General features: G+C 43.3%; 1 protein-coding gene and 1 non-coding gene across 2 annotated transcripts in view; one reads left to right on the top strand and one right to left on the bottom strand.

Annotated features, from left to right (window-relative positions):
- The window catches only part of klf3 (Kruppel-like factor 3 (basic)), a 16027-nt gene extending 1937 nt beyond the window's left edge, over window positions 1–14090 (top strand). The window contains exons 2-6 of the mRNA XM_017408345.3: window positions 6832–6892; window positions 7353–7851; window positions 9102–9237; window positions 11800–11966; window positions 12077–14090. Of these exons, the coding sequence (XP_017263834.1) occupies window positions 6851–6892; window positions 7353–7851; window positions 9102–9237; window positions 11800–11966; window positions 12077–12258 (1026 nt within the window). The 5' untranslated portion in view covers window positions 6832–6850 and the 3' untranslated portion in view covers window positions 12259–14090. The remainder of the gene's footprint in view (window positions 1–6831; window positions 6893–7352; window positions 7852–9101; window positions 9238–11799; window positions 11967–12076) is intronic.
- Window positions 14091–14351: 261 nt separating this feature from the next.
- On the bottom strand, window positions 14352–14423 carry trnap-agg. Its single transcript has one exon. It is a non-coding gene; the product is annotated as a tRNA-Pro (tRNA).
- Between the last annotated feature and the right edge of the window lie 248 nt (window positions 14424–14671).

Raw genomic sequence — 14671 nt, forward strand, 5'->3', positions numbered from 1 at the left:
TTTTTTTTTTTTTTTTTTAATGGATTTATTAAATGTATTTGCCCACCCTCAGGTCAGCGCGCACTCATGCCCATCCACACACCCCTAACACCCCACCCATCCCGACGCCGTCTTTCCTGAATCAACATGCTGATGTTATCTGGTGGAACAAAATGCGCAAGACTGTGTACACACACACGCGCGCACGCACACACACGATGCTCAAAGGGCATGTCCAGGTGAACATTAAAGCTAAACATTAAACTCCTGGATGTTGAATCTCCATGAGAGGTTAAAGGGAAACAGGACACTTTGCTCCTCAGACGCCCATAAACTTAAAAAACGCTGAGTGGTTACACAACCTGATGCGTGCCAGCACACACATGTATGTCATGTTGCAGCGTGCGCACACACACACACACATTTACAAATGTGTGTTGCTGCGTTTAAACTACTGGATTGAGCCACCCCCACTCCCCTCCCCATGTCTGAGGTTCATTGAAGTTTTGTCATATTTTGGTCGAAACCCACTTCGTTTTCTTCCCATTTTCTGTCTCCGTTCTGTTGTTTCCTCTTCCATTTTGACATAGTTTGGTCACAGCGGCTGCTTTTTTTTTTTTTTTTTTTCCTCTCTTTCCATCTCCTCTCTCATTCTTCGGGTATGGGGTGGTTGAGGGGAGGGAGTCAGACAGGAAACCGCAGGCCCCCTGCAGCAGCAGACCCCCCCACCCAACACACACACACACACACACACACACCTCCCTTCATTTGGCTTCATTCTCCTCTTCCTCCTCCACTCCTTCACACCCCCCAACCCATCACGGACTGTGGAAATAATAACAGTGGGGCTGAACTCTGAGGGCTTCCGCTCCCCTCTCCCTGCTTCTCTCCTCTCTGTCCTCAGTCGTCTGGAAAGCCTCAAAATGCTGCTCCCTTTGACAAGTTAGACTCGAGGTGTGTGTGTGTGTGTTTGTCTTTGTCAGTGTTGACAACTCTTTCTCATGTTTTCTTCTGTGGATGTGTGTGTCTGATGATGGATCCTGTTTCCTCTCCCCTGCTGATGGCCCCCCTCTGGCTCCCCCCACCCTCCTGAGGTCTGCAGGCCTGCAACCTCACGGCTGCTGGAGAGGGTCTCAATCTGCCTGGATGTGTGTGTGTGTTTGAGGGAAAGGAGGAGCTCAGATGAAGGAACGGGAAGCCAAAATAAGAGGATAGGGGGGCCTCAAAGTGAGAGGAGTCAGCAGAGCTTATGTTATTATGGGAGTCAGGAACAAGGGGTGAGGTAAGGGGTAAGAATTAAGGAGAGGGGAGGTACACTCGAGGGGGTAAGAAACTGAAACAAGCAGCATTCTTGAATGAGTAAAGCGTGACTGGAGCGGCGCTCATAGAAAGTTGGGATATTAGCTCACCACCTGGACGAGTCAGCCAATTAGGAGCTCGCATTAGGACTAATTGCAATGTCAATAACCAAGCTGGAGTCAGCGTGGACACATAGTTCTGCTCTGCGAGCCGTGAGGCAACACATTGCCGTAAGCTGTGCCGCCGAAGTTTGGCAATCTGTCGTCGAAAGTGACAGTCATGAGATAAAGCAGCCCAGCTCTGACCTGAGGTGAGAGTGACGGGAAGAAAAGAGGCGGAAAAGTCAAGAAGAATCCAGAGCAAGGAGCTCTGGGATTTTAGTGTGTGTATGTGTGTGTGTGTTGCAGCAGTGTGTTCTTGGACAAAGCTGTTGTCTGGAGGTTTCTGGTCTCTCTCTGGTGATCTCATCATCTCCAGCCTGTTGCCATTAAAGCATGTGTGCGTGTCTGTAATAATTTAGCCCTTTAGTGATTTAGTGTGTGTATTCTGTTGAGCTAGCAAAAAGTCTGTGTGCAGCTCTGAGCGTGCACAAAGGGAGTGTGTGTGTGTAGGGGTGGGGGGTTTGAATTGGTAGCCAAAGACTCCAAGCCCGCAATTTTTTCCCCCGTTTGGTCATGTTGTTTTATATCATTCATAGAGAGGGAGAAGAGGGAGAAGAAGAAAAGGAACACGGGGTGGTGTGCGGTTCAGATAAATACAGTAGTAGAGACATGAGTGATTGTTGGGGAGCGCTGAAGAGGTGGTGGTGGAGGAGAACTGCAGTCCAAGGGTGGAGAAAGAAGGAAAAAAAAGGATATAGGAAGTGTTTGCTGAGTGGGTTGGGGTTGAGTACACAGTAGCTGTACTGACCGAGAAGGACAATATTTACAGACATGCACAAACACACACCCACCGGTGCGCAACGAGAAAAGTACTCCCCAACACCCAGGGTTAGGGCTTCTTATGTCCCATTTATCCACAACACATGTTGGCTCCTTAACCACTTGGGGGGGTGGGGGTCTGAAAAGAAGATTCAACAGCTGTCTGATTTCTATCTTGCAGCTGAAGGAGGCTGTTGACTTCTAGGAGGAACTGGGGCTGGAAAAACCTCACTAATACAATGACATAAATATTACTTGTCTGGTCTAATAATACAGAAATGAAGCTAGAAGTCCTTGAAGGAAAACATGTTGCCTGCTGGTTTAGACGCCAATGTTTTGAACCGAGATCTTGCACGATCTGTTAGCACTCAGAGTATGTGCTGGGGACGCCTCTCAGCTGCTAACTCACCAAACTTTACCTCAAGATCTGGAAAACTGACTGAGTTGAAGTCATTTTTGTGTTTGTTAAGGTCCTTTAGATGTGGTGACCATCTTGAATCAGGTTGACTCCAAACTTTAATCAGTTTTAGATCTACAGCCAATAGTTCCCTTTTACAGGTTTCATTAGAATTCATCCAAAATACAGCCAACAATTACTTTTAGGTCGTTTGATTAAAAACCGTCCAGTGGTTCATGAAATATTTTGCAAACGGCCACAGGCAGTTACAGCAACTGACTAAAAGGACAAATACAGTTTATCTTTGATCTGGTCCCTGAGTAAAATGCTGTGCAGCAAAATGAGGCTTTTTTCCTCTGATTGTTTCAGCTTCGTGCCCACATTACCTCTCCTCTCCACTTCCTTGCGGGTTGAACTCATAACCCTGACCACCTGAGTTTCAGCTATGTCCAGAATAAAAGAAGTCAGTTTAATTAAAAGCTTTTTTTTTGTTCTCCCAGTTCTGACTGTCTTCTTGGTTTCTCTATGCACTCGCAGTTAGTACACGAAACGCAGAGCATCTTGTTTTTAACGACCCAATTTATTCTCGGGTTCGGTTAAAAATGGGGCCTTGCAGAGGAAACATGTCTGTTTGACAGGTGAACTCTCAGAGGAATGGTATGTTCCTGAAAGCACACATGGCTCTTCAAGGAATCAAAGCTATAATTAACCCCGCAGGCAGTTGTTCTACTTTTTAAAAGAGATGAAACTCAGATAACTGACGATTCAACTTTTCTTTTTTTTCTCTCTCTCACCTCAGCACGTGAATATATGTGAGGATGCTCGTAAAGATGCATTTTCAAAGCTGTAAATTATCCCTCCAGCTGTTCTTGCTCCCGACTTAAAAGATATATGGCATGCACTGCACTTTCAATAGCAAAGGAGGTTCAGTGTCACTCAGGTTTGAGTACATTTCCTTTGTAATTCCGAGTGCCTTTTAACTGACTCACAAGCGAAGAAATGTTAATGTCACTTATAGAGCTAAAAATGTAGAGCAACCACAGCTGTTTTAAACCCTTAATTGTCTGGCACAGGTTTACAAAATTTAGATGCAGTTAGCACCCCTGTCTGTAGGTGGAGCTCGTGAGCAGATCTGCTTTGATCAAAGGAAGGGAAAATTGTGTGGATGCCAAGAAGCGTTTAGCTGCAGACCTTGGGAAAGGGAAAGCTCCAGCCCACGTGACCGGGAAATATACGATCTGCAGTCACGAGAACCCACGAGAATGAAGTTGGAGTTTCTCCACCAGGCAGTAGTTGTAGCGTCATCTTTTGTTTTCCGCAATTATTATTTGCAAATGAGAAATATGTATGTATGTGGTGGGAGATATAGGGTTTGATCACGTCTTGGATTACATTTTCAAATAGAGAAAATGTAGTTCTGGTGGTTGGAGCTGAGTTGTTTACATGGATGGAGATTACAGACTTTCCCTTTGATCTGCAGTTAGGCCCCTCTTATTAATGCTGATTCAACAATAACACAATTGTTTTCCTGTTTTTAAATATTTTTTTCCCCCGTACGTATTTTGCACTTTAACTGCTTCTGCATAAATGTAGCTTTTTTAGCCATTCAAATATCAAAACATTCAGCTCATTCAGGAGATGGATGCTTTGACTTTTGGTGTTTGTAACTTTTGTGTTTTTGCTACTTTTAGCAAGCCTTATGATACGTTTGGCTTTTAGCTAGCCTCTTGCTAATTTTAGCTTTTAAGTAGCTCTTTGCTGCTTTTAGTGAGCATTTTTAGCTATTATTTTGCCTCCTTTATCTTTAACAACTCAGTTTTAGCCCTCAGCATTCACACTGTATTTTTGCAGAAAATACAAATTATCTCATGAATCCTTGTTATTAAAGCAATTTGTGAATCGAATGTAGTTTATCTTAAAAATCTGAACTGTATATTAAGTTGGTTGTAAAAAAAAAAAAGAAGTCAAGTTTGTCTGTCATGTTAGCAAAATATCTCATGAACCACTGGAAAGCTTTTAATGAAACTCTCTGAAAGGAATCATTGGTTGTACATCTATAACTCATTAACCTTTGGAGTCAGTCTGATATAAGAGAGCCACCACAGCTAATCGACCTTAGCGAACACAGAAATGGTTATAACGCCATCAGATTTACAGGTATTGAGCTCAAATTTGGTGTAGTTGAGCATTATTCCTTCAAAAATACTCTCAGCACTAACAACTTTGGCATGCAAGGCAGTGGGAAATATTTCTTCCTTCAAGGAATGCTAGGTTTGTTTTTCCACACCAAACTGTCGATGTTCTCTCTCGTTTTTTAGTGTTTTCCACCTGGTTTAAGGAGCGTTTTTTCATGTGTGCAAAAAGTGAATACGGTTTAGGTGGAAGTTTCAGAAACGTCCATGGCAGCCAGTTATTTTTCACACTTGAACCACGTTTTCGGCCTTTTTTGAGGTTCTTGTTTTTGTAGTGAAAGCACCTATAAACTCCTTCCTTTGTCCCTTTCCCGTGTCGTGATCTGTGTGTGCTTCAGACTTTCTGCTTTTGTCAGCTCCGTGTGTGATACACAACCACAATAGGACAATTGCTTGACCTCAGGTTGAACTACCATACAATTCAAACCCGGATTAGAAAACACACCCTCAGCACACTCTCACACTCTCACACTCACACACACACACACACACACACACACACACTGAGCTCCCACCTGGCTGCAGGCTCTTTGTTTTTTCGGAGCCGGGCAAAGGGCGAGGCTTCACTCATCACGTTCACACCCTTCCTGGCCCCGCCAGCGAGCATCCTGCTCTCTTATTGGTCCGCTCCCCATCTGGTCCGTGTATTTGTGTGTGTTTTCCTGTATGTGGGTTTTCCCGCATGTGTGAGCTATAGGGGCGAGATGGCTTGTGTTCTTGCCCATTTGTTAATAATTAAAGGCTAACTTGTCTCCAGACTGTGGACTTTAATCAGGTCACACACACACTCAGTCCCTCAGGGAACATTCTTTGACAGTACATGTTGCCTTAATGCTTCAGTGAACAAACACACACTCTCTCACGCACACACAGAATGGCACTCTTAAACACACTCATTTAGGCACAAACAGTCAACCCTTCTGCACCTGGCCATCCAGAGTTAAGGTAACTGGAACCACATTGGAAACCTCACACCCTTTTATCCAAATAGTTGAGCTCTCTGTAGGTGGTGTGTGTGTGTGTGTTTTAGATGTGAAGTGTGAAGTTTCACTGTCTTGTCTTTGACACCAGCAAGTTTCCAGTCACATCCACCTGCAGTGAGTGATAATCTCATAAAATGATGCACCCTGGGGTTGTTTGTCAGGTTATTTTCAGTTAATATTTGTGATGATGAATGTCAAACAGACATTTGTACACACACACACACACACACCAGATTGCAGTTGAAGATTGTGAACATAAAGAGCACAAAATGTTTATTAACCTTATTAAATCTTATTGAAACATAACCATTGTTTTCTCTTTTTGAGCTCTTACAAATCAAGTTTTTCAGTTTTGGTTTTCTGTCATGTCGCCCGATGTGTCACGTAAAATGTCACAAAGTCTTACAGAATTTTTTTCTTTTTTCTTTTTGCACTTGTGTCATCAATCATCCGATGACCTGTCTGATTTATCTGACCCACTGTGGGACCGCTCTCCTTAGGTTGGAACCCTGAACTGTTGATGATTTTCCTTTTATGTACAATTAACATGTATTACATTAGAATAAGTAAGTTTTAAAGTATTTTTATTAAAGCTTTTCCCTCAAGCTGGAGTTCAAAGGTTATTTGATTTAAAAAAATAAGAGCTTATGTTTAGGATGTTGTCAAACAGGAAATGACATCGGAGCCAGGTGAATCGGGCTGTATTTCGCAATTTACCCATTTTAAATAAACAAGGTGGAGACACTGCTGCTCTGGCATGCAATAAGTGATGTTTTCTACATTTTTAGGACCTGAGGAGCAACAGTAGAGGCTCAGACATAGCAGATTACTAATTGTGTTTGCTAGATAAAGGGAAAACTCATGACTGTTGCATGGAAACCAAAGAATCATTCAGGAAGTTTTAGATTAGAGTGAGCTTTGCTAGAAAATTGCTGCCCATTTATCATCAATGGGTTTTTTTTTGGTCTTCACACGAAATTTAATGTCAAATGATCGTTGACTGTGTGGGGTGAGATTTTGGTGATTCATGTATGCTGACGACTGTGTGTTTTATTTTGTAGGAGCCTGGTCTATGCAGCCATGCTGATGTATGATTACCCTCCAAAGACAGACATGGAGACGGTAAGACATGTGTGTCTGTGTCTCTGTAAACATTGCTTTGGATACTTGGGAGCTGGATTTTTGTGTGCCTCCATCATGCCTGGACATGTTGGCCATGATTCCCGCCTCCAAGGCGCACCAATACTCACACCATTGCACACACCTACGCACACTCCTGCTACGTGTCTAGACTGACTGGTTCCCACATTCCTGCTCTTCCTGGACAAACAAGCTGCTGTACAGTAGACATTTGCATACAATGGTTACACACACACTGCCAGGCTAATGGACACACACACTGTACTCAGAACAGTTATCTGCTCCCGAGCAGGGAGCGCTGAGTTTAATTTTTTTTGTTGTTTGTGCTGCAGAAACATGTTTTCCATGTTATTCAAGGCAGAACGGAAATGTTTACCTCTCTGCTCTTTTGTCTCCCTTCTCCACTTCCTCCTCCTGCATCCTCTCCTCCTCTTCCTCACAGTCATTCTACACTCCTTTGGTGACAACCTCAGAGCCGTACGGAGTGATCTTCCCCCATCCCAGTTCCTTCTACCGAGTGCCCATGCAGGCCTTCGCCCAGCCTCACACCCCGCAAACGCAGCTGGAGCCAGTGGACCTGTCCGTCAGCAAGCGCTCCTCCTCCACCTCCTCCTCCCCTCCATGCTCCTCCACCTCCTCCCAGGCCTCGCCGCCCAGCTCCCCGTCGTCCCCGTACAGCTCGGCGAGCCGCGCCTCGCCCCGCTCCCCGCTGCACTCCTCGCCCTCCCACACCCTGCCGCCGCCGCCCGCCTCCTCGCTGCCTTACCACCCCAACATGATGACTCCCCTGGTGGGCTCGGGCTCCGGGGTCATGGTGTCCCCGGTTATGGTGCCCCTCCCTGTCTTCTACCCTCCGCCCCTGCACCTGCACCAGCCCATAATAGTGAGCCCGCAGGTCACCCCCGACGACGACCACCATCCAAGCAGAGAGCGAAAGCCAGGTGTGTAGCACAAACTCACGGTTCAGTTTAACGGGATTTAGCTGGCGTTCTATGAAAAAGTTGTGAACAATTATTATCTTACGTGAAATAAGTTTAAATTTGGCCAGATTGCCAAGCTAACAGTTAGTCTGAGTGATGCCAAAATTTAAGAGCAATTCATGTTAGCTTTATTTTATAAACCTTTCCATTCCTGTCACTTTCACATTTCTTGGGTGTTGTAGCAGAAATATTATGATACTCCTGCAGGAAGTGCCCCATGTTGCACTGGAGCTGCTGCCGCTGCTATTATAAATACCACGAAATTCCTTCAAAATAACCGTTTAAAGCAAAACTTCTGATGGGTTAAATGTTGATGAAATAACGAACCGCTATGAAGCTCTGAAGACTAGAATTGTTTTAAAATTACTGCAGTCCACTTTGGTCTTGGCCCCTCTCTGGGACTGGTCCTGCTCATTGTTGTTCATGTAACTTTGTCGTCTGTAAACAACAAAGTCCAAAGTTCTCATTTATATAAGATATTTTTCCCAAGAAGACCCTGCATGAAACACCTTCTTTAATGCTTCAGTCTTTCTGCCATCGCTTGTCAATATCAGCAAGTTTGCACAGTGTCTAAATGTGTAAAATAAAAAACGAGTATTTGAGGCTGTAGTTTATAGTTTTGACCCATCAGCTGAGGGGTGGAAGTAGATTGGGCCATTAAGGAAGAGAGTCTTCAAGTAAGGATTGAAAAATCGTGTTATTTTTATATTAAACTGTGTGACCATCTTCTAGTAGACCCAGCACTTAGTTATAAACTTTTTTCAACATCATCTGAGTTCATCAAATTCCTCATTGAGCTTTGTTAACACAGCTTGTTTAATGTGTTACCTAAGCAGTGAAACAAGCTGATAATCTGAGCTTTTGAGTTGGAATCAACTAGATATGTACGTATTAATAAGATTTACCAAAGTTATCGTGTTTTATTCAAGACTTTTTTCCTTAATGTGTCCGACTGAAAATAAGGAAGCACTTTTCATTTCCTGTGCTCTGAAAATAACCGTTTCAGCAAATTTCATGTTGTTTCGGAAATATGTTTTATTTCTGCTTCGTTTTCTTTGGCCAGCCGGAGGTCACCAGGAACCACATCGTTTTTTGCACTACAGACCTTTACCGAACACCTACAGGGTTGCATGCTTGAGTGCCATGGTTGTATGATGGAGTTTGGGTGTGTTCGTTTACGATAAACACCTTCTTCTGTCACGTGTTCCCAGTTCTCTCTATGAAGTCGGTGGACGGACACGACCTGCACAAGCCGATCAAGACCGAGACTCCGCCTGAACTCTGTCAGGATCAGCTGAGCAGCCACGACATCAAACCGTCCGTCATCAGGATACCACCAGAGTACGAGTGAGTCAAGCACGCAGACGCGCACGAAACTGACCAAACGTTGCACAACAGGCTCTGCAGCGCTTCCCCTTTCACTTTATATGGAAGTGACTCAGTTTCAGCTCCATCCGGATTTGTTGACAGTCTAGTCCAGGGAACAGGACCCAGGCGGGGTTTGGAGACTCGCGGATGACTCTGGGAGGACTTTAATTTATATTTGAACAATAATAATAAGGGGGTAAAAACAAATCAAAACAAAAAAAAGTAAATAAATCTTCGCCACAACCAAGCTTATTTTGCTCTCAGTGTTGCCAGAGAACTTGTATCATCTTGTTCATGTGTCACACTGCAGCGGTTGTTAAAAATGTGTTCTCATGAGACAAACGTCTCGCTTTGTTTGACTTTCATTTCAACCCCCAAATTATTTGATGTATAGTCATTCTTCGGGTCAGTTTGACCCATAAATGTCATAAAAGGATGAACAATTTGCTCAAAGGATTTTATCCTGTACTTGGCGCAGACTTGTATTTGCTTACTGTAGACTGCAGTACAATGAGAAAGAAATCTCCCAAATAATCCAGATGTTTCGAGCAGCCCGAGTCTGGATATGGAGCCCATATTGACCCTAACAGACATGAATCTCATTATTTGACACCAGGGCTGTACTTTGTAAACAAGTGAAAGTCCAGTAAATGTGACAGTGTTTGACAGTTTCAGGAAACGACAACTTGTGCTTGTCCGTGTTTGCCTCGGGCCCTCGGAAAGCAGGAAGACATTTGTTTCTCTCTGTTCAAAACGTCTCCTGATGTGCTCAGTTCAACAATAAGAACACCCTGTCACCTCGCTGCTTTCTAGCTGCATGGAAGTTGCACAATCTGCACAGATTCTGTCCTGGTACAACATGTGACATGCAACAGAACAAATGTTTCACAGACATGAATCTGTCATTCCTCCTGTTTTCTCTCCCCATCCTTCAGCCACGCCTCTCTACCTGTTCTTCATTTGGATCTCTAGGATGTGAGCTCATGTTGGCCATCTTGATTTCGCCGCCTTTGTTCTTTTTTTTCTCTCTCTCTCTCTCCTTCCTCCTTCCTCTCTCGGAGTACTTTATGTTTCTTTTTTAACAAATTGTCGGTCTGCCTTTTCCTCCTCCTCCTCCTCCTCTTCGGCTCCCCTCGGCGCTCCTTCCCGCTCTTGATCTTCTGCGTTACGCGTCTGTTTCGCGCGCAAGCGTTTCATCGTTTTGCGAAATGAAGGCTTTTTCTCATAAAAGTAATTGCAGGACGGACGGACACCAGCACTTAGTTCTCACCTGTTTGCCGTTCCAGAGTGTGTAAGCTGACGGCAAGCCATTGGTTTCTGATGTTTGTCAGCGCGGCTGCCTTTACGGGCTGCTTTTTGTCTCTGCGCCAACCATAAAGTAAATGGACTTTAAGAAAAAACAAGAAGGTGTGACTTTATCTGTCAGTGCCGCTTCTTTCAACACACACATGTATGCTGTATACCATATGCTATAAGGCAACAAGAAGTATGTCGCAAGGTGCTGGTGGGTGTGCGTAATAATGATAGGTTTGTCATCATTCATCTGAGTGTGAGGGTGGAAGGGGAATTTTGCCCGTTCCTTTATACAGGATTGATTCATATTTCAACACTTGACACCTGCTTTCAACTGCCACTTAACAAACACACAAACAACCTCTTCTTCCAGGATAGGGCACAAAGGCACATCCTCATATTTTTGGCCTGAAATTCATCTTCAACCATTTTTTTTTTTTTGCAATCTGATATTGTTTGGTACACTGTAGCTTTGTAAGCACGCAGCTTGCAGAGCTTTATAGGCCTAGAAATACACCCAGGCTATGGCTTGAAAGTGCGTCGCAGAAATGTTTGCTATTCCCCAGATTTTAGAGCTTATTTTTAGTTGTGTGTGCCGCTTGGATCAGATTGAAGTGATTGAATTGTTGATAGACAAACATGTGACAGAGGTGACAGAACAAAAGCAAAGGAGGGGTAGACTGGAAAAGGCTGGGAGGGGTAGTTTAACTTCCTGACTGGCAGAAGTTGTTATTGCACAGAAGAGGAGCTGCAGCCAAATTAAACTGGTTTAAATTTCAGCTCCACGAATGTGAACTCTGGCTCCCTCTGCTGGTCACATCAGACAAAGAGAGAGACACTAAGGAGCTGTAGTTCGAAAGAGTCTGCTCCAGGTATATTGCAATTCTAAAACGCGGGCATGCGCTCAATGTAAACAAACCATTTTCATCTGCATACTTTACTAAAAGAAAATACGTACCAACACATCAAAATTGTTGTACTTCTTGATCCCAAAAGGCTCTTCTATGGGCGTCACTATCATTGACCTATTTTCTGCTTCACTTCTGTTGTTTTTGTAGGAAAACGTGGTAGATGATATCCGCTCACAAATTTTGCTGACAGATTTTTAATTTAAGGACACATGAACCAACAGTATGAGAAAAATATTGTGCAGATTTTGGTTCTAGTTTAATGAATATTTTCTGAGTGGTCTTCAGGACATTGCAATGAGTACCTTTTAATCTTTGTTTGTTTTCCTGTCTCTTTCAGGTGCAACAACCCATCAGTAATAGTTCGTACGGGCTTGAAGCACCCCCTTCCTGCCGAATCTCCTGACTCTCTGAAAAAGCGAAGAATTCACCGCTGCGACTTCTCAGGCTGCAACAAAGTGTACACCAAGAGCTCCCACCTCAAAGCACATCGCAGGACACACACAGGTGAGAGGCCCCGCTTCACAGACGAGCTGCACTTTTCCAGACACCTCTTTTCTCATTTTTCAAAAAAAATCAGTCTTTAACGAGCCCTGTCTTGTTGCTTCTCTGTGCAGGGGAGAAGCCCTACAAGTGCATGTGGGAAGGCTGCACGTGGAAGTTCGCCCGCTCAGACGAGCTCACGAGACACTTCCGCAAGCACACGGGAGTCAAACCGTTCCAGTGTCCCGACTGCGAACGCAGCTTCTCCCGGTCCGACCACCTGGCTTTGCACAAGAAACGCCACCTCCTGGTGTAAATTCCTCCACCGGACTGCACGAATTTCATCTGAGGGTTAGGGGGGGTTCATTGTTGGACTGAACCACTTGGACTTTAATGGGGTTAAAATAGCCGTTCTTGCTCAGCGGACTCTAACAGGGAGTGGGGAACTGTTCCTCAGGGTGCACATTTTGAACCCTTTCACCTCATTAGAGCAAAGCGTAAGAGCTGGGGTCAGCTTTACTTACTCTCTGCTCCTTCTAAAAGAAATGTGTTTTCAGTGTCAGACCTCAGATCAGCCGTGGAAGGTTCCAAAAACACCTGTCCTTTCTGTTTTTACGGGTGGCTGCCGCATCTCAAGCTGGCTTGAGAGCAGCGCCCCCGTGCGGCCGCGGGGGTCAAACTGCACCCATCAAGGCATGGCTCAAGCTCTTCAACATCAGCATCACACATCGCTTCATTTACGCACGCGTGTTATTTGCTCGCTAGGCCAATAAAATGTGAAACTTTCCAGAATGTATCATATCACACCCACTGTGCACCGTGTCAAACATGCTTCAGCTTTTCAAAGCACTCTGTTTCCTTCTTCGGCACAGCTACCTGTAACATAACGCTAATTCCTCCGTTTTTTTTAATGGGCCGACACGTTACAGCACCACACACCACATCTGCCTCTTCAAGCTCACATGATGAAGTGATGACAGGTAGCTAACGCTTGCTTCCTCCTACACATGCGGTATGGCGCGCACACACAGCAGAAAAGTGCACTTAATAAAAGCAGCTTAGAGCCTCGGTCTTGTTTATGCTTTTGCATGTAAAAAGAAACAAAAAAAAAGGTGGGACTGTGGGTCTCATTCATTTTTAGAGTGAAGTGTTTATCAAAATTTTCATTCAGAAATGTGAAAGTAGCTTCACAGGGGCATTATCGTATGAGTGATAAGTCACCACTCACTTGGTTTAAGGGTAGAAGAATAAATATGACTTGTGTATTATTAACAAATTTTATATATCTGTTTTGGTTTTTGACATGGTAGCTTTTTTCTTTCTTTCTTTTTCTTTTTATTTTTTTGCTGTTAGGTGACACTTTTATATAGGGAGTTTTGCTCTGAAGCTTGTGGCATTTCAGGAGCAATTATTACGTCGTATTTAAGCCCACTTTGCAGAAAACGTGCTTTGAAATTGAATTTCATTTACCCGCTATGATTGTAATCATAAAGCCACACAGCAGCAGTTGTACTGCGTCTTAATGCCATCGTGATTTTAGAGCACAATTTTTTTTTACACATTTTGGAGAACGAAATATTTTAAATAGCGTCTTTGTACATCTCCAATGTGCACTTTATATATATATAAATATATATATATAATAAATGTATATAAAACAGTATACTGTATATTATTCCCAAAGCCAAAATATTTGCGATCTGTTTCTTTCCGCTGGTCTGATCGATCAGAAACTCTGAGCAGGTGTCATGGTTTGTCATTTTCCAATGCCTCATATATTCACATGTACACAAATACCTATACTGAATGTAGCAACTCAACTGATCTGCGTTTGCTCGTTGATACTCATTACAGTTTTTTGCTTGTATATGTTTTTATATCTATGCAGATGCAGGTTGTGATATAATTGATTTTTTCAACAATGGGCAATTAAAGGTTTTTATTAAGCATGATTTTGATACTCTATATAAACATTTCTATTATTGTTGTCTTTATTAAACCATATTTCTTTTTAATCTAAGTGGTGGCAATTCAAAGGGAACATGTTAAACTGTGAACATACAACTGTATAGGTTTATTTGCAATTTTACATTTTTTTAAAAAGAATATTCATACCACTCAATAAACCTATTGGTAACATTTGCAGAATGGATTGTTGTGTCTAAAGTTGTGTGTGTGTGTCCCTTCCTAAAGCTAAGTTATGCTAAAGCTACAGATGTATGCTCTAGGATTTAAAATTAATATTTAAACACCACACATGCAAAGCACACAGTCTTCAAATATTTTTAGAATGACACGACTTCTAATTTCAAGTTTTAAGATATTACGACTGCTTTATGTGTTCTTGAGGTTAAACATATCAAATAATTGACTAAAAATTAACAGTTTCAGCGCTCACATAAAAAAATCGGGCTCGTCCGGGATTTGAACCCGGGACCTCTCGCACCCTAAGCGAGAATCATACCCCTAGACCAACGAGCCACCGTCGATGGCATGTGCATATTTGCACTATATGAGATATGACATAGTCTGCATATTCGACAAGTTTCAGTTTGTGATTTTGTTAAATATGTAAGATGAAATTGGTCGCCTTCACACTAGATAAAGGATAAAAAATTTTAACGTCCTTCTCTGCTCAAACCTTAGAGTTAGTAGCGAACGGGATGCTTCACTCCTAATCACTTTTGATTTCGCTTCCCGTGACTTCATTAGCCCCGCTCAGTGCTTAT

Source organism: Kryptolebias marmoratus, linkage group LG3 (assembly GCF_001649575.2).
Source record: "Kryptolebias marmoratus isolate JLee-2015 linkage group LG3, ASM164957v2, whole genome shotgun sequence".
NCBI classification, from domain to species: domain Eukaryota; kingdom Metazoa; phylum Chordata; class Actinopteri; order Cyprinodontiformes; family Rivulidae; genus Kryptolebias; species Kryptolebias marmoratus.